We start from the raw sequence: 20,678 nt of genomic DNA, 5'->3' as shown, positions 1-20,678 counted from the left end.
TGCATTGCTGACACGTTGATGCCACATCACATAACTGAAAGCGCAAGTTACTGTGCTGCGTTCACGGCCTGAAGGTACGTTTCTGAGTTATATGAGCTTTAAAGTCCCAAACTCTATACTATCAGCCATGAAAAGAAGAAAGCTGAGGTGGAAACGCAAATAAAACCAACATATTATCTCCTGGAGAGTAAATACAAGCTAGGTTGATTAAGATTTCAGAAAAAGTCTTCGCACCTTCGAAATTAATAAGAGGAGCCAGCATTGAGCTTCCCCTGGCTAGCAGCTTCTTACAGTGCTGTTTGTGGCTCAGTTGTCTTGTTTGCGTCTCATTTCTTGCTACGAGGGACACTGCAGTGGAAGGCTCCATAAATTTAGGCACCCTGGGGTTCTTTAACGCGGCCCCCAGTCGCACAGCAGACGGTTTACAGCGAGAGCTGTCGGCAAAAGACCAACAAAAAAATGGCGTCGTGCGCCGTCCACACCGTTCACCACTGCGGAAGAAAGAGAGGCACACCACCTTCCGCGCTCGAGGCGGCTGGTGAGACGCGCTTTGAAAGCTTGCGGGAGAGGAGAAACGGCGCGTCAAGAACAAGCACTTCAGAAGATAGAAGCGAGAAAGAGAGCGCTGTCGCCACTGCACGGGAGTCCAACAGACAGGACACATTTACGATCATTACAGTGACCGCAGTGCTGTGCTGTTCGTAGCGGAAGAACCGGTGTTAATGTGGAGTGAGGTAAACGCACGGTACGATCGACAGCGCATTCAAAGCAGCTGTGGGGGTGTAAAAACACTTCATGACAAATGAAGGTCATGCACACGTTAAGTTGTACTAGTTACACACACCATTTAAAGAATTGCCGTTTACGCTGAGCTGCGAAAATTTGGACACCTAATCGTTATAAACTGCGACAATGCGGGAACATAAGAACCTCACTGTGAGGTGCCATGCATGACTTTGCACCTGCCAGCCGTGGCATATGACAAGGTTCTTCCAACAGCGGTCATCTTGCTGACTTTCTCTCCTCTCCCCAGGAAGAGGAGAGGGTGATGCTCATTTCTGCACTGCCGTCTGCCAACAGTGGCATGCCGCAGCTGTCTCTTCTATGTTCTTGGCAGGTGGCTCTAGCATATGCTAAGGTGCCACTTTTTACCTTGCTGATCGCAAGGTGTGACACCATTGGTGAGTGCGGGGACATGGGACTCTTATGCTATCCATAAAAACGCTAAACGCAGCGGTAGCTAAACTTTGCACATGGCCAGTAAAACCACGTGGAAGCACCACATGCGCGAAACGGGCTAACAGCTGCCAAAGAGTTTAGCGTTTCTCACCTTCATTTAAATGCTGTCGACACAGCTGGATTCAAAATCGCAACCTTGGGCTCAGCAGCCGAGGCCAAAGTGAGTGAGCCGTCGGACGGGTACGCCTTCCGCGTTTGTGTTTACGCCTGCAAGGCAGTTAATGGTCGACAAATACCGCGCAGGTGCTGTTCGCCAAGCGAATGCGTATGGGCAGTATCACCGTGGTGACCGTTGACATGGACGACTACAACGGCAACTGCGGCCAGCGCAATGTGCTGCTGGGACAGCTGCACAACGCGCTCAACGAACTGGACCGGCCCATCAAGAGGCTATCGGCGAACCTCAGCCTGTCTGAGTCAGCGTCGTCGTCAACGACCGCACCCGCCGCGGTGGCTCAGTGGTTAGGGCGCTCGGCTACTGATCCGGAGTTCCCGGGTTCGAACCCGACCGCGGCGGCTGCGTTTTTATGGAGGAAAAACGCTAAGGCGCCCGTGTGCTGTGCGATGTCAGTGCACGTTAAAGATCCCCAGGTGGTCGAAATTATTCCGGAGCCCTCCACTACGGCACCTAATTCTTCCTTTCTTCTTTCACTCCCTCTCTTATCCCTCCCCTTACGGCGCGGTTCAGGTGTCCAACGATATATGAGACAGATACTGCGCCATTTCCTTTCCCCCAAAAAACCAATTATTATTATTATTATCAACGACCGCCGCGTCCCAGAGGACTGCTGCTACGGCGAGCACCCAGATGATTCCGGTTAGGCCCAGAGGGCACATGACAATCGCTGGGTTCAGCGACCGCGAGAAGCGTTCACACTGCACAGGGATTCATTCAACTGCATAGGGCCTCGCTTACATCGTGGGCCAAGATTGAATAAATACCATGTGGATGTAAAATATGTTTTACATTGAAGGCAAGATGCATGTCGGTCTTTGTAGTATGCTGGCGTGTTTGAATGTATCCAGAGACGATTCATACAGCAAAAGCTGTCTGAGCAGATGAACAAAGGGATTTTACACCCGTGCACGTTGTAATAACGAGTACGTTTCTTCACTGACGGCAGACGAGAAGGGTCTGCTAGCAGATGGGGGAAGGCTACTGGCCACTGCCTTTTTATGCGCCCAAAATAGACAGTCGGTTGTGAGGCAGATGTATTGGTGTACCCCGGACTGTTTTGACCATATGGGGTTTTGCAGTGTGCACGGAAATATAATAATACAGGTGCTTTTAACGCGATAGCTTTAGGGAGTTCATGTGGCAGAACATTCGACGTCGGCATCGGCCACAGTAAGCGAAAAATCCCCAGAGAAGCAACTTAGAAGGTGGGTGGGCCAGCTAAGTCATGTCACCTTGTGGCGGCATCACAACATGCCCACAGGACTGTGCACAAACTGCCCACCGTGGCAGTTATATTAATTATTGGTCGAGAGAGGCTGCTGAGAAGAGCAACCTGGATCGCACATGTCCCACCAGTGGCAGCATCGGCCTTCACAGGTTAGTGGCGCATTGCGTAACCACTGCCCTACTGCGCCAGGACTGGTATGAGTACTCCCAGGGTTCTATGAATGCTAAGTACAGGATGCCCAGTTTTGTATATATGGGGCATTGATCCATTAGCTTGCGCAATATACCTTTATGGTGAGGCTTGAGTGCCCCCCGGTTTTTGAATATATTTTTGCCTCATTTGAAATATGGTTATTGCAGCTGGGATATAACTCTCAAACATTGCCGCAGTGGTCAGATACTACAGCAACCAAAACCTATGATCATACATGAGAACCTTCAACAGTATTTATTATACTTGCAACAGAAGTTGGCATCGATACTCTGATGGCAGTATCATGTGCAGGTTGGTTTGCATCCGCCATGTTACAGCATGTTGCATCGCTTAGCATTTATGTGCACCACGCAGGAATGTGCAGGAGCGCTATATGCACTGTTAACATGCGCAATGCCCAAAGTAGACAATGTTCATGTTCCGAAATGATTTACCGTAAACAAGTCATTTTTCTCAAGGTTAATATTTCACACATTCAGGCAAACTCACGATACCGGAATATTTCGAGAGTGCTAAATTTTGGAAAGGATAAGTGAGAAGCTCTTTAGTGCTCCTTTTTACCACATTATTCACGGCAGCAATTTTTTGCAATGTGCTGTTTATGTGATTCTGGACAAAACGAGAAAATTAGGCATTCCCAGAAATTAAAGGTGCACTATATAGGAATCTGAACTCGTCTTTTTATCACGGGAACTCTATCTACACATCCCGGGCATTCTTAGAAACTTAGATCGGATTAAGCGTTCCGGCTCCCCCCTTTTTTTGAACTGAACGCGCTAGGTAGGCGGAGTTAACCAACGCGTCGAATGCCTTTGAGTACAGTGGCAGCTCACTTTCGCTTTTATTTAGTTTTTTATGTTTTTGTGAATAAACAGTTTAAGTCACAGACAATATACCCGAAAATTAGGCCCGCGGAAATAGATACACGTGGACTATGATTTACGTATCACTCCACCAATGGCAGAGAGACAAGCCGCCGCGGACTCGACGCGTTAGTTGACTCCTCCTCCCTACCGCGTTGAGTTCAAAAAAGGTGCGAGCCGGTACGTTAATTCCGATTTAATTAGGATAATTGGCAGCACAAGACAATAAATAGAAGTTTCTAAGAATGCCCAGAACGTGTAGATAGAGTTCCCGTGGTAAAAAGCTGAGTTCAGATTCCTCTTCAGTGCAACTTTAAATCGTTTTACAACATAACAGAGGCGAATGGGGCAACTTGTCCCTAACGGTGCTAAGTAATCTCTGATCTTTATGATGATACTCATGGATAAAGCTTGAGTGTGCCCACCCACTCTCTCAGCACAGACAAGAGCCAGAACTTTTGCAAAATATTTTTATTCCCGATGCATGGCGAATGGCTGAACAGGCTTAAGCAATGACAGGGGACAAACCATCCTCCACACCACAGTTATCTTTGGTCAGCGCAGATTCATAAAGGTCTCTTAGAGGAACAGCCAGACTCTTAACCGAACAAACCATCAACACCACTATATGAAATAAGGGGCAAATACTTTACACAACAAACGTACGTAGAAGACTGTTTCATGACTGACAAAAATATTGGTGTGCTCATAAAGTGCATAAAATATCACAAACACAACACAAAATGTTTGTATGGAGCCCATTTAGCTCATGTTCATTTCAGTGGCATGCAGCATAAGAGCAAAGCTGTCACCACTCGTGTATGTGGCATTCGTAGTTGCATGTCAGCCATAAGGTAAATCATCAGTAAAAGCTTCATCGCTCACTCTTTCAAAACTCCTTGCAAGGCTGGAAACCTTCCTCACAACCAATTCATTCCCTGTCTCCTACTCCCAAGCCTGAGTTACCACAGCTCGGACTCCTTGTCGGCTGAAGGCACTTCGAGCACGCATGGAGAGTCCGTCAGCCTTGCTCCCCGCTCCCCTTCAACCACATCCCCAATGATCCACGCTGGGTATCCCTCCTGCTGCTCACTTTCTTAGCATTATGCTTTGGCATTCTCCTTTGGAAGGCACATCAGCAGACCACTGGAGAAAGGGAAAATGCAACTCACTAATGCCATACATTTCAACGGTATAAACTGTCACTGCAACAAACGAAATAAACTTGAAATGAAATTGCCGCTGTTTTGCCGCAATTCCTCTATTGCTGCTAAATTGCTGCAATTCCTGTGTTATGATGATAAATATATTATTAATGCACTCCACTCCTTCTCTACCGCCACAGGGGACTTTTAGTTATTGAAATAAATAAATAAATTGTATATCCTAATATATTGGCAAGAGGATTTGAGAAAACACCCAAAATGATGCTTTAACACGTTCATTGCATCTTGGGTGACCGGTGGGTGATCCAAGATACTGAATCGCACGATGAATCTGTCGCTATGCTCTGATTTATCAAAGAGCCTGTGGAAAGGACACACGCCACGTCACTGTAGCCATTTATTGGCGTTTCCAGGAAGTTGGCATTGCCAAGTAAAAAAAAAGTTTGCTACAATAGCACTAAGGGCAGCGTTATCTGTGTGAAGACAAGAAATTTTCTCTATGTGAAGCCTCAAGAAGTGCCAAAGAAATCCCACTCCGCCCTCCACAAGAACCATGCATCCATCACCAACCCGCCTGCCTCCACACACCAGAAGCCCATGCAGCAGCAGAGCAAAAAAGCAACAGTAAAATCAAATCCAAAGACACAGTGGGAAAGTCAGCTGCCCTCCAGAAGCATCGCCAACCGGCCACAGCCTCACCATGCCCCCTAGCTAGGGGGCTGCCAACCTAGACACCTTCAAGAAAAATTCTGTTGCCAGTGCAAAGCATCAAGGCAATCACTGTAGTGTTCCACCGATGGCGTTCTTCTCCCGCTCGAACGCGAGCAAAAGCACCTCGCGGAAAGACGGGTAGACAACGATCTCCTTAAGGCGCTCCAGCGCCCAGCGGCTCCCGGTGACCATTAGCTGGAGAAACCACTCGTCCATACGGTCCGTCTTGAGGTCACACTGGATGTCCTCAACGCCGGACCAGTCCATCATGATCCTCTTGATGATGTCCTCGTAGCGGCGCAGGATTTCGAAGAATTCTTCGTCTTCCCGGTTGATGTAAATCCTGGGGACAGCCAACAGGTTGACAGACTACTATTAACGCATTTCAGGATACTGCGGTGAATACAAATATCGATGCACTGCGAGTAAGGGTGCTTTAAAAAAGCTGTAAATTCGCAGGTTGGATTTGCGAAACATGCAGTGGCTGTTTCTGTTAACTTCCTCAATAAATGGCACTGAGACGGCGTATGCCGATTTTATAGCACTTCTCCAAGCATGCAGGTAACGTACACACGTAACAAACGGAAGTCACACATCCTGCCAATTGGGGCTCATGGCACGGTTCGTTAGTTTTTCGTTAGAAAACACCTCAAGGAAAGCATGAAAGCAAGGCATTGAGGAGGGTAATGAATATATGACGATTATCGCCGATTGATGCAATATCTGATGAATGTGCAGTGTATTCCCAAGCAACTAGGCCTCACCAATTGGCCTACATCTTTGCTCTCCTTAGACTCCTTGTGAACTGCGTAAGCATGCAGCGGTGCGCACGGAAAAATGTTCACAGACTCACGGACGTCTTTCCTGTGTCAGTGGTGTTCTACGTTAAGGTTCCGTAGAACATGAGCACAACGTAAGCCCTCAACAAAGGTGACGCGAATGTTTTAACGACCAATTCCGGGTTTGAGTCAATAGGAGAGAGGAGCATTACTGGTACAGAATTCCCAGCAGTACCCTTGCTCAAAACAGGAATCGATGCCTCCGCTGCTGCCTGGAAATCTTTAGAAGCTGTCTGCTACGTATTTTGATTGTTCTCCCCTTTAAAGGATAACAGAAAAAATTCTGTGTCAGTTTCTTTGCCTTGAAAGAGGTCCACAGGCCTAGTAATCATTACAATGAGCTCGACCCACCGCTGCACAGAGACAATAATTATTTGCAAATAATTTTGTACAGGCAGATTCAATCTCCATCTGAGGCTTAAGTGCGCCTCGATGTCAGGATTGCCTGGCCAACCCGGACATATGCATTCCTGATGATGTCGGCGACACCGGAAAGCACCAAACACTGGTTGTTCACAGGTTTCACAGGCGAGTTCGGTAACGTCACAGCGTTACGGGCAAATGCACCTTGACATCACTGGATTTATTCAGTTCATCAAGCGACGTCACTCCTGTTTAGAAGAAAGGTGTGAAATATACCTGATCAGCTCTGTGGAGGGGCACCCCTCGGGTGCCCTGCGCAGGTAGGCAAGGTTGCCGGACATGGAAAGTCGGTTGAGCGTGATCAGGGCCAGGTGTCCCAGCCGGTAGCGGCGCCGGCACTCCTTGGAGATGACCTCCCCGTCGCTTCCGCCCTGGAAGATCTTGAGGCACCATGCGCACGCAAAGCGCAGGCACAGGATCACCAGCTTGTGCGGCGGCATGTCCCTCGAGATGGAGCGGGACACCTGTGATGGGAGGTGAATAGTGAGCCTCCACCGATAACTCCCCCACGCTGAGGATGGCACACAATATTTAAGTGCATTTATCTACGGATACGTTTTTCTTGGTAGAGCGATGACATTTGCTTACTGTGTTACCACATAGAGTCGCCTTCACTTCATACTGGGAGCGTGCGAAATGTCTTGAAGGAGCTTGTAAATACCCTCTCAGCCTACTTAAGCTCTCGGGATTTTCACAAAATAAACCTCAATCCAGGTTACGTGCCCGATCGTGCACATTTCCTTGTTTGAAAAAAAGCCGAACATAAGGCAGGAGAAATCGTCAGTGTAGAATGACTGCTCGTTATTACTCAGTTATGACAGCGGAGACGTACTCTCCCAGTCGTGATCGTACCAGCCGATTGTCTAATGCAGGTGCGTCTACTTTACCGCTGGCCAAGTGCAGCTCATCCGGTACATGCGCAGTACGTGGGTGCTATGTTAAAACGTTATATTCATACCACACAACACAAATTGGCGCCTATACCGAGTTACAAGGTCGTCATCATCATCCTGGTAGACCATCGACGCAGCTGTGATATCAGAACACGAAACAAAATGCCAGAACTTCGCAAGCTTCCCATACAACAGCACATGGCGCCTCCTTTCAAAGCTGCCACATGTAGCTGTATGCTACGTTTATGTTTAAAAAACAGACTGAGTTTTGTTCAAACAGGCGAACCACATTGCTGCCTATACCCCGCTTCTTACGGCCGTTGGATGCCGAACTCTAGCCAGCAAACGGCGATGCAGAAAAGAGCCTTATGCACGAAGCACATAAAGGAGCCAAGCCCTCTAGCTTGTAGGTCTACTCTTTGGTCTCGTAGCCCAGGAAATCCACCCAACGCAGCTTTTTTGCTGGCATCACGCACCTTAAAACAGGCCTCGCGCATGATACTCTTGTAGACGCCCAACTCCTCTGTGTTCTTGACAAAGAGAAACTCGCGACTGGAGTCGATCCAGTCGTACATGAGCCTGAGCAGGTTGGTCAGCACCTGCGTGTCGCCGTGCTGTGTGCCGTCCTGGTCGCCGCCACCAGGGTGCGGCAGGCCAAGCAGCAGCGCCCCGAGTCGTTGGCAGAAGCTGTTGCGCGATGCCGGCACAGGGAGGCAAGAGGACGTGTTGACCACGATGCGCATGAGCACATCGGACACCACCCAGGGGAAGCTCTGGATGCCACCTTCCGAGGACTGAAGCTCGTACGTCACCTGCTCCCCGACACGGCATAATACATTTACAATGTGTCTTCCACAAGGTGTTAGCCTTAAACTAGTCGCCGTAAGGAGTTCAGTGTGCAGGCGCGTCGAACGAAACACGCCGAAGCAAGACCATGGACCTTTGGCAAAACATACATCGCAGTGAAATGTCTTCAAAAGACGCTGAAAATTTTGCGGAGACACTGCACCTCCACCTTTAAGGGCGTGATGTGACATCGGCTCCTTTTGCACACGCAGACACGCACACTCAACCGCAAATGAAAGTTAATTTGTAATACAGATATATCTCCTATCTTGCATTGTGACACCGCCCGCAAGCTTAACACGATTTATCGAGCGTGTCTCTTCGAGTGACATCAGCACCGTTAACGACGATAGAGACGGCAGGCCATCCTATGGCCACCCGTTATCGTCAGCCGCTGCAAACACACTGTGCAACATGGTCTCAGACATAACGGCCAACGCTCCGTGGCACTGGGGTCAGTCCTCCAAGCCACATGCTTCACCATCCGCGTTAAATCTGCTGGTGCTGGTATTCCTCCCTGAGATGTTATTTCGGCCATTAAGTTCTACATATGGCTAAATAAAGCGAAGGACAAAGAAAGTGAAACGACTACAACACCGTTGTCAAGATTATAAAGCGGCAGCCTTTATCGTTGCGTTCCTGAGCCATATCTTTTTTCGGCTCGTTTGTTCGAATGCCCAGCTTCCCTCAATATGCACTGACGATAGCACAGCTGAATACCAGATTGAAAGCGCAGTACGCCTCACCTGGTACCAGGCGGAGGCCTTAAGCTTCTCGTGAGCCTCGTCGAGCTGCTCAGAGAAAAACTCCTCGCGCGTTCGGCGCACCACATGCTCGACCTGGCTCTCGAGCACCATGGCCATGTCCGTAGGGTCGTTCTCCTTCATATATTTGCTGAGCTTGGACACAGCCCCGGAGAAAGCCTCGCTTTCGGTTTCGATCCGGTACGACTTCAGCAGTGCCCGAATCTTCTTTGCATACCTGGAGCAATGAAAAAGAATGAAGCACTGTCACTGAACTGTGATTTGTGACTGGAAACGGGGAGGAAGAAGTTTGCTTGGCTGATGTGTTTTGCTGGCAGCTGCTGTTCTCTGGTTCTCCTGGTGGTTCCGGCTTGTTCATCATTGGTGAGCCCGCACTATGTGAGGGGGTTTTGGCCAAGGTGTAGGTTAAGGCACAGTTCATGTGAATCTGACGGTGCGTTTTGCTGAAAGATGTCGTTGACCTCCCCAGGTGAAAGGTTGGCAGCTTGGTTTGCCAGCTTGCCAGCCCAAAGCCTGCCGCTTGAGTCCTTCCAAAAAATGGCATTGATGCAATTCCCGTGGTTCTCGTCCCAATCGGTGAGGGTGCAAACAAAATGAAAACCCCCAAACTAAGTCACAGGAGCTAAGACCATTGACAGTCCATTATCTGCAGATCTCTGAAATGCGTCAATTTGGCCATTCAGGCATTGTGTGCAAGCCCTCAGGCGCCTATTGTTTTGCTAACTTGCTTTAGTGCAAAATTTCCAGCTCATTGCCGGTGAAAGCATTCATTCCTGAACAGCTTGCATGTTTCAATGGTATCGTACGTGGTGTTGACCCAGCACCATTTCTGCACGAAATTCTAGAAGAATTTCCGGATACAGGACTTGGGGTCCTTTCAGTCTACCGCTGTAGTAGAGAGGCAAATGGCTCACGTCTTGCTGCTGAATCTGTAATAACAACTTTTGCTGGCTCTTCCTGCCCTTCTGAACTAAAATCTGGCCAATTGTTTACCTTGTGGACCCACTAGAACCCCGCCCTCTTCAATGCATCAACTGCTCTCGGTTCGGGCATAGCGGCAAAGCATTCAAGTCGGAGACCCCCTGCCGTTTATATGGAGAAGGTCATTCTGCTGATAACTGCACCTCAGAGCCGCCTCATTGCATCTGCAGCAACATTCACTCAGCTGATGATGCCAACTGCGCAAAACGTAGTGAAGAGCGTAGCTTGTTGGACATTATCAAAGAGAACCGGTGCTCTAGAGTCGATGCCTACGCTGCTCTTAACAGGAAAGTCTCATACGCTAGTCGTGTGCGCGCTTCTGTTGGGGAGATTGAGTCCAACTTGACTGCCTCAACTGTGACCACAGTGTAAAAAGCCCTAAATGATGTGGTTGAGCGAATGCTGAACACATTTTCTGAGGCGGTGGCTCAGTTTGTTGTAGTTCAATCTGTGTCACCATCAACAACCGTCCTTTCAGCAACGTCTGCATCTGTTTCAGCTTGTGCAGGACCACTCAAAATCACCTCCTAATGCACCCCAGGTCCCACCTAACATCTCTGTTCCTAGCAGTGCATGTCGCACTGACACCTGCACAAAGATGTCGAAATGTCGTGCCCTACGCTCAAGCGCCTTGCTTCCTCGTCACTAATTCTAGTTCTCCACAGATGAAAGCTAAAAAAGGACCACCCAAACTTCTTCCCCATGTTTACATCCTTAAAGAGACGGTTTCTACCTCTTCAATTGGTCATTAATCATGGCAGGTACTAAAGTGTTAAAATGGAATTGCCGATCCGTATTGTCTTCTCTTCCAGATCTAGAAATACTTATTCACAAACATAAACCTGATATATTGTGCTTCTACAAGAAACTTGGTTATCACCTTGTAAATCGTTTTAAATGAGGAACTTTCGAGTTTTCAGGTCAGATCGAAATGTTGGCAGATGAGACGGATTGGTAACCATGCTATCTAAACATTTGTGTCATCAGGCATCTATCTCTAAGAAAATTCTCCCTGACTGTGACCTTCTAGCGATCAAAATTTTATTTCCGCATTGCGTCGATATTACAATTGCTAACCTCTATTTTCCTTTAGGTGCACAGAGGACAGACTCTTTAGACAGCTTGGTGACAGGCACAAGCAGTGCAGCCATCGCAGGGGATTTTAACTCTCACCATGGTGACTGGGAAGTCGTACTGATTCCTGTGGCAATCTTCTCTGGTCGTGGCTGTCTGCAAATTCTGTACGCTGCTGCAATTCTAGAGAATAACCTTTATGCGAGGGGTTTCTCGCTCTACCATTTACTTAACAGTATCAGCAGGTAGGCTAGAGGTGACTAACTGGTCGACAGAGGATTCGGGTACATCTAGTATTCGCCTTCCTATAACATTCACTATCCGGTTATCTCCACTCAAATCTAGTTGTGTAACCCATAAAATTGTCAACCACCATATCTATAAAAATCTGACGTCTTCCTCATTTAACTCTATAGTACAAGCCGGGAAGACAGAGCTCAGCAGACGGTTTCATTTTTGTAAAATGCAGTAGACCTCTCAATATTCGCTGTACCCACAGCAGTCTCTAATAAACAGCCGTCTCCTTGGAGGACAGAAGAAAGTGAGAAGGCCTATCGTCGCAGAAAAGCGGCCTGGCAGCGGCTATTCTGCAACCAGAGTCCAGCTAACTGGTTTAGTTACAAATTCTTCTCAGCATCTTTCAAAAGAACAACTGCAAAAGCCAAGGAGGAACATAACCAAAATTTAAACACATAACTTTCAAATCCTCGCAATCGGAAGGCCCTGTATAGATTCATGGCGCATAACAAGAGTTCAGCAGTCTCTGTCCTCACTAGTTCAACGGTGTTATCACCACAAAGGCTCGGTAAACCGTGGAGCGTATTGCTCAAGGATTGTCATTACGCTTCCAGATGCAGAGAAACGTCCCTTTGTGCACAATCTCACCATCTTCGGATTATACCGAGGTTAATGCATCAGAGCTCCTCTCAGTCCTGGCAATGTTGCATCCTGCAGCTCCTTAACCAGATGGTGTCACTGTTGGTACGATTAAAATTTTACCCCAAGATTTTACAAGCGACCTTTTAGATATGGTCAATGCTTCGTTGGAAAATGCATCGATTCCAAACATTTCGAAGACAGCGGAAATGATTTTATTCATGAAACATGCAGGAAAAGGATACGTCTTAGATAATGTTTGGCCAATTGAGCTGACTTCAAACTTAGTCAAATTATTAGAAAGAACAGTGCACAGTCCCTTCACAAAACATATTCATGACGTCAATGGTCTCAGCTCAACCCAGATTGGCTTTCGCCGCGGATGCTCTATATGATCCGCACATGTGGATCTAGAGAGCAGAATTCGGCTTTCACTACACAGAAGGGAAGTTTCAGCTTTGGGCACTCTTGATGTAGCACAGGTCTATGACAGCGTAGAACATACTTTTTTGCTTAACAGACTTGCTCAGTAACAACCTCCAACCTGCATTTATGCGTGCATATCTGAATTTCTCAAGGACATATACGTTTATTGCACAGAGTGAACCCTATGTTCTATTACATATTATCAATGAAGAGGTTTTCCGCAAAGATCGGTGCTATCCCCGCTGCTTTTTAATATTTTGCTCAGTGGCATCCCCATTCGTCCAGGATATAATTCGTCCATTCGTCCTGATCTCTGATGTATGCAGATCACATAGCTTTTTTCGCCTCGTCCAGGGATATCCGTTTGCTTTACCAGATTCTGCAGAGATATTTGGATGCTCTTAGAGTATGGTTGCAGGGTAATAATTTAACCCTGAATGTAGACAAATGCAGCGTTTTGGTATTTCCTCCAGACACGCCTTTGCACATTTCATTAGTCCATCACTCTAACCCGATTCCACAAGTGGAATCCGTAAAATATCTAGGTGTTACTGATCACCCTGTATTAGATTGGAGCCTTCTTAAAGGAGAACGCGCTCCAGGCCGGCTGACAAGAATCGCCAATAAAAAGTTTGGGATGCGCCGCGACACATTATTGTTACTATACAAAGCCTACGTAAGACCTATACTTGAATTTGGTTGCATTCTGTTCTCTGGTAGCGCAAACTACAAGATTAAATCCTTAATCTTACTAGAAAGGCGAGCTCTACGTCTCTGTCTTGGCCTCCCAAAATAATTTTCAAACGCCCTGCTTTATCTGGAAGCTCATATCCCTGATCTAAATTCCCGCTTTCAAATATTCACGGTGCGAACCTTCCTCATATCGATGGACCCGGTGACTAATGTCAGCACTCCTATTTTTGTGTCTCAGGCGGCCTTATTCTGTTCTCATCATTGGCCACGGTATCAAATGCCACAAATTATGTTAGTACAGAACCTTTTAACACCGATTGCTGCTGATCTCAGTTCTTTCCAGTGGGTTGATGACACGCCGGCAGCTGTGGAATTCCATTTTGGCCACATGTTCCCATCTCATGCAAAACACATGCCAGCAAACATTTTAAATGGTCTTCTCTCTGATCACATAGAGAAATACCCCTATCATACGGTGCTTTCTACCGACGCCTCCGTCAACTGCCAAAAAGCTGCAGTTGCCATCTTTTCACAGCTTCTGGCATGGAGCTATTCTGTCCGCATCCCAGATTATATTCCTATATTTTTTGTGGAATTTTTGGCTCTTGGAATGAGCCTGCACAAAATTCCATGTTATGTGTCTGACGTTAATATCCTCGCTGATTGTCAGTTTGTCTCCCTTGAAACTTCAAAAAAGATTTTTTGAGCCGTTTCCTGCGATTTTTGTCCCATGCACTTTGAAGGATGTCCGTTTTGTCTGGGTCCTTGGCCATACAGGCATTCATTCAAATGAGGTGGCTGATTACGTAGCAAGGTCGGCTCCTGATGGCTCATTGACACTTATATGCCCCGAATGTCAGCCTGCTGGCGATTTCCAGGTTTCAGTGGTTCCAACACATATCAGCCAGGTTACGTGATCCCCTACTAAATAACACTGATTATCAGCACTTAGCATATAATTGGAAAGTCCGATCATGTAAAACCAGGCTGTGTAAGTAAATATGACGCGGTTGCGGTGCAGGATTCCCAATTTGAATTTATATCTATGCAGGTGTGGGTTGACACCGAAAAACCCATGTGACTAATGCGGGGAGGTTGAATCTGTTTAGACCATTTTCTCCTCTACTGCACAAAGTTCGCACTTCAGAGAAAGATTTACCTGGAGGTCCCTCTCTCCAGGTTAGGGCTCCCGTTATCTCTGCCAAAGTTATTATCGTTTGGTGCGAGCGCCAAAAGATTTGCATTGGGTTCAATTTTTGGGATTCTCCATGAATAGATAATTGCAACTGGTAGGTTGATTTGCTAATTCTTTTAATATTATTCGAGCTCTTCTTTTTCTCACCAAAATACTGTGTTATTTAACTTTAAATATTATTCCGTCAATTTTATTGATACATTTTTCAAAATACATGCTTGGTGCTAAAATTTTGTCGTAATCTCCCGTGGAAATTTCTTTGTTTATGCCACTACACCTTGGCCAATCTCCCCCCCCCCCCGCGTGGGTATGTGCCATGTTTACTGAGGTAAAGAAGAACTGTGAAGGTGATGCAGGCCACTAAAAAGGATGAGGTACTTTCACTGAACTATGAAGCTGACACAAACGGAATATGATGGTGTACTGTCAATGAACTGTGCAGGTGGTGCAAGTAATGGAAAATGCAAGCAACCGAAAACGATAAGGTACTGTCACTTAACTGTACAAGTGATGCGAGCAAGCACGGGAATTTTTAACAAACGGTCCTACTTCGGATGGCTGCAACCATGTGGAGATAAAAAATAAAAATGAGCAAGGAAATTTTGGTCGTTCGGTGCATCCCATTATTTTTCTACGGCTGTCGGAAATAGTTGGCATGAGCGCACGAAGCATTTTGCAGGTCAGAGTTTGCAGCCAGAAGAAAGAGTCGGCCACGATAATAACTATGTTCGAGCAGAATCTCTCAGGACTCTCCAGTTTTCACAATATTACAAGTTTAATATATTTCCATTGAGTTACGCCGTGTTTCCTGCCGGGGGATAAAAGAAGGCGGTAATTGTTGAATGCCTAAGACCTTCAACATGTTGCAAGAAGCTGTGTACTCTCCATGGTATATAAAGTTGTCACTTTGAAAATATTCAGCACCCTTCGTTGAAACAGTTGTGGTAAGGTCAGTATGAAGCTGCTGGTGCCTGCTATTATAGAGACTTGGTATTACCGTAGAGACTGTTAAATAACAAAAACTTGTCAATGAAATAGAACTGTGAGCACTAAATTGGGGTAATATTTCCCCACGTGCTATTTTAATTCCTTACAGGCCTCGCTAGTGCAAAAACAGATTATTCACAACCCACGGCTCCGAAGCAGTCTGTGCTTCAACTAACTGAGAGAGGCCTAATACGACAAGTGATTTCCATGGTTTTATGACCGCATTTTTACCCCACAGTAGTCAGAGCACATTGGCCTAATAAGATAAAGGGTGCAATTTCTGCCATCTCCTTTAGTGCAACACACTTCGTATAGTGTAATGTTCAGAGGCATTAAAGCGTACCGCTTATAGGCGGACGTGGCTTCTTTCAGGAACTGTTCTCTTCCCTCGAGCAGCAGTCGGGGGTCCGGAAGGCTCTCTTCCACCACTTCAAGGCACTCGGTGCTCAATTCAACCTGTTCATCGGAACCACACAAGGATGACACAACAGTGTGTTGCGCGCATTCAGCACATCAAGACTAAACAATGCAAACAGCATCCGTGAACGTACAATCGGGGACAAAAATTAACTGGCCTCCTTTTTCAAGTTCACAAACGTGCCACATTGCATGCGAGCGCGCATGACTGCGCACTGGTGGTGTCGATCCTCGGCGCGAGGGACAGGCCAGTTACTTTGGTCCCCGATAGTCGAGGAGCACTGGTCCTGAGACCTCATAACTACTGCTAGATGCGACAAGTGACTAGATTTTCCCCGTGATAATACTGAACGGTAGTCGGTAGAGAGCAACCGAGGGCAGGTTAAACAAGTCAAAACGCTTCTACCTAGCAACACTGGCAAGTAGTATAGAAGCTCATTAATTGCACCCTGATGGTTGGTGCTCCAGCAATGATACACGGAACGAAAAACCCAAACAGGCCGCCAGAGTTCAACGGACTTCTTGAGCATCTCGAATACAAACAAACGCTACAGTTCTACTCGTCACTGTCGATGAACAAAATGTACAAAGGACATCGCCAGAAGCAGCCATAGGGTATATCTCGAATATACTATGTGCTATGTACATAGAGCAACGTATTCAGTTCCGACCGTCAAATATATTGCTAAATATCATGTAAAAAGCACGGCCGCAACAAATTAGTTGCTTATGCAATGATCGACATGCGATCATTCATGAAAACATATAACCTTCATGTCAGAAGCTTCACGGCTCTGTCATAGTTGATGTTATGTTATAAATTGAACCTGCGTAAAGACCGACAGGTTCATGCAAGAGCTCCAGTGGCCCTAAGCTACAGGTTGATGCAACGTTGCTCAAGTGTTTTCAAACTGGGATCTTGCAGATTCCAGCTTTGAAGCAAACATCGACACTTTCAGAAGTCCTGTCGCTCATTTGAAAACGAGAAACCTAAACATCTTGGAACAGTCACAGATGAGGCCCTGAGATCTAAAACCTGAGTGAGTAGTCAGGGAGTAAAGGCAGCGCCAAACAACACAAGCCAGGAGCAAGCACGAGTTTCGGAAGAGACGTGTGCATTATGAACTGCACTATCCTCGCAAGCAGAGTTTTTTGTTTAATTCCGCCGTTTTCGCCATAAGAGTAACTGCAGTCGCCTGAGCCACAAGTTGGCAAACGCGGAAGCATACCTTTTTGCAATTTCGGTAGAGCTGCCCGAGGACCTTGCGCGAACAGTAGGTGTTCTTCGTGTCCAGCTTCTCCATGAAGTCCGGGTACATGGGTGGCTTCTCAGAGTTCTGAAAGACCTTGAGGTCACCGCACTTGGCGAAGTCAAGATTGACGGCACATTTGCGTGCCAGTTCGCGGCAGCGGTGCGAGTTGATGCCGCTGTCCAGTATATCAGCCCAGACGAGGTGCGCGTTGGCAATCAGGCCGATCTTGTCACCCTTGATGTACTGGCAAAAGAAGTCCACCATATCCTGGACCTGTGGCCACCGTAAACGAATGGCAAGTTCTCTCGTGAGACGGAGGATATACAGATTTCATGCCCCGTCCATTTACATTCGTCTGAAAACTGAAGGTCAGGGTCTTTACACGTGTGCAAAATATTTGGTGGCACCTTTAAGGGAACTAGCTCAAGCGGGAACCTTTTAGGCCTGTGCTGCTGACTTTACTTTTGAGCCGGCGAGAAATGTAGACTTTTAGCAGCCGTCCCCTCCCAGTCAACTACGTATATACTAGCAAAGCCGCGGCAATGCGTTACATGTGCTCGTTTTCTCACACAAAGGTGCCATTAATTAAATTGAGCCATGCTGCACACTCTATTGACGTCATCACTCGCATCTCACAGGAACTCAGACAAGTTTGTTCATAAGAAAGTTTTGGATGATTTCCTTAGCGAATAATCATCTGCTTGGATCGGTTTGGTTGTGTCGACTTAGCTGCGCACAGTCATATTGGTTAACATCCAGGACACACATATTAGTAAACCTCAATACTCAACAAGACACACATACTGTTTAACCAACATGATACAATTAGCCCGACAGCTCGTCTTATTCAACTATGGACACAGTCCGATGGTCAAGCCACCGCTCTCAATCTAAAATGGTCAAAAAGACGCAAGGTTTGCAAGGTAATGTCACCATTGAGCAAAGAGCATTGCCTCTTGCGAGCGAAAAATGAGCTGCCAGGAGTCCTTTATTTCTGCTTTCTACACGGAAGTAAAATTTCGGAACGTAGACAATAGGTTCACCGCTGTTACAGTCTATTGTACAATGGAACCAAAACTCGACTACAGCCTCTTTTCGAACCAAAAGGCCGCATCTAGCAAATTAATACTCCATTACAATCCATTTGTGATCAATGTTAAAAATACAGCGACAATCCAGATTTCGTCGTATTCCACCGCTGACCGCTGATGTAGCTGAAAAATTTCGAATATATTTCATTATAGACAACACTGCAGTCGGTACAACTGGAATAATAGCACCTAAAATAGTTTATCCCGAATTATGTAGCCCTTCCCCAACCCCACCCCCCAGACTAAGACTAAGCAGACTAAGAGACCACAAAATAAGCAATATTGCTCACCCCAATGGACGCCTTTCGTTCCTTTGGCGGGTCGCTGTGGTAGTGCATAGGATTGCAGTTGTTATTGAAGATGAGGTCCTCGTACCACAGCACTGAGTACTCGTCACCATCCAGGTCAGAACCTAAGCACAGGTAGAGACCACATTAAGGGGTACCATTGGAAACAAGCTGCGTCCGGCCGTCTGTCAAAGCAGTGATGGCGAAGGGCCTTGCTTAATGACCCAATTAAACGGAGATCAGTGAGTGGAGGAATAGTTGCGACGCCGAAATGAGAAACTGAGAAATATTTTATACCTCAGGTAATGGAACCTCACAGTACGTTTTTTCTCACGCTGTGACTGTGCTCACAACATACATCAGTCAAAGCCCGCAGAGTCCTGGCCTTGGCAGAGCCCTGACCTAACGCGCACGTAAACTAAGGCACGCTATCCGTCACAAGCGCAGAGAGCGACGGTTACATCCGTCTCCGCATAGCACAGTGTCAACAGGGAGCGCGCCAGGAAGGGTGCGTACCGGCCATCTCGTCGGGGTGTGGCCGCTCCCCCCTTTTGAGGGAAGACAATGCAGTCGCGCACGTGATGCAACTGCGGCACATTCACCGCCTCCAGCTTCCGGATGTCGCCCGGGTTCATGCACGGGTTCTTGGTCACGATCACGTCGCCTGCGTATCCCACCGTGCATGGAATACACAGTGACTTTAATGCAAAGTGCGGCTGAAAATTCAGGTGAAAAAAAAACAATCTCATGCGTCAACCTTTCGGCTCCTCTGTGCGATGTAACGAAAATAGAATAGTCGTTTCATTCCAAGCTAATGAATAAAATGGATATACTCGCGGACAGCTTTTTGTGGCTATGCAGTGAAGCTACGAGGGCGACGCGCAAGGCTTTCCCATGCGCAGTCTTACCACGCTCTCACGAGAGAGAGAGATAGGCATTTAAGCTGGCGGCGAGTATAGTATGCTGTTTCGGCTCCAGATGCCGGTTCCTCAAGATTACCGCGATTAGCTGCGCACAAAGCACGGGTACCTCACTACTGTATATATCTATTGCGTATCCGGTGCTGTCAACATAGAAGCTTCGATCCGTGCAAACCACGGATATCTCCCAAGATATATCCGGGACATTTCTTGGACAACTGAGCATTAGTAAGTCCTAGCTTCGGCTTCAGATATGAGAATGCCGTAACCAGAGAAGGAGCTCGCAAGCGAGGCCAAAACAAGATAATTTCGGTCAGAATCAGCACACGAGAAAACTAGACGTGCGTTCATGTATACAGACTGTAAAAAAGGTGGTAGTACCTCCGGAGAATTCTACTTTTAGATCAGACTACAAGAATCTATATTTCTGCAACAACAGCCCTCGAACACGCAGCACGTTTGCATATGCCTTCGAAGCATGTACTCGGGCACTTTATTCCCCTCCCATTTCAACCACGTTCACATTAATGGATCCTTTCGAATAAAATATGAAAGGTGCTGCCTAAACGCACCGAGACAATGCTGCGCTATGCTTGCTAGCACGAAAATAGGTTGCTGTGATACCTTCGAGGATGGTCGCAGGGTCGTTGACCTTGTACCGCAGCATGTCGTTCGAGTACTGGACAAACACCTGTCCGTACTCGAGCGTGCCGGTCTCGTCCAGCACGCCGAACATGGTGCGCCCGTAGTTCGGAGGAACCAGAATACGAGCCTTGGTCCTCAGTTCCTCTGCAAAAGGTGTATACATTATCCGGCGTGAAGAGGCAAGGGTTCGTCGTTCACACATGCTGTTGTAGAGAAGTTCAGACAAGCTCCCTGAGGGCCATTCAATGCCTTACGAGCTGAAGTTCTTTGCCTCAGGAAACATTGATCTTTATGGGCAATCTTTGACTTGACCATAATCTTTGTCGTCAATTCGCTGAATGTTAAGCCGGTCATTTCGCTGCCGTATATGCGTTTGTGGGCTATTACAAGGCTCGTACGCGGGTCCAAAACATCTCTGCTGTTCACTGTGACACTGATTGAAGGCATTTAAGACCAGATACTACCTTCCA

At 47.0% G+C, this 20,678-nt stretch overlaps 1 protein-coding gene across 1 annotated transcript; it reads right to left on the bottom strand.

Annotated features, from left to right (window-relative positions):
* Positions 1 to 4,229: 4,229 nt before the first annotated feature.
* Positions 4,230 to 19,185, bottom strand: LOC144116166 (uncharacterized). Its single transcript, XM_077650873.1, has 8 exons — positions 19,160 to 19,185; positions 18,647 to 18,768; positions 17,242 to 17,538; positions 15,939 to 16,051; positions 9,346 to 9,580; positions 8,230 to 8,565; positions 7,077 to 7,324; positions 4,230 to 5,941 (listed from the first exon to the last, which is right to left on the bottom strand). Exons 1-8 carry the CDS (start codon positions 19,164 to 19,166, stop codon positions 5,665 to 5,667), a joined length of 1,635 nt encoding a protein of 544 aa, XP_077506999.1. The 5' UTR covers positions 19,167 to 19,185; the 3' UTR covers positions 4,230 to 5,664.
* Positions 19,186 to 20,678: the final 1,493 nt, after the last annotated feature.

This window comes from Amblyomma americanum, chromosome 1 (assembly GCF_052857255.1).
Source record: "Amblyomma americanum isolate KBUSLIRL-KWMA chromosome 1, ASM5285725v1, whole genome shotgun sequence".
NCBI classification, from domain to species: domain Eukaryota; kingdom Metazoa; phylum Arthropoda; class Arachnida; order Ixodida; family Ixodidae; genus Amblyomma; species Amblyomma americanum.
This window is presented reverse-complemented; position numbering and strand designations above follow the sequence as displayed.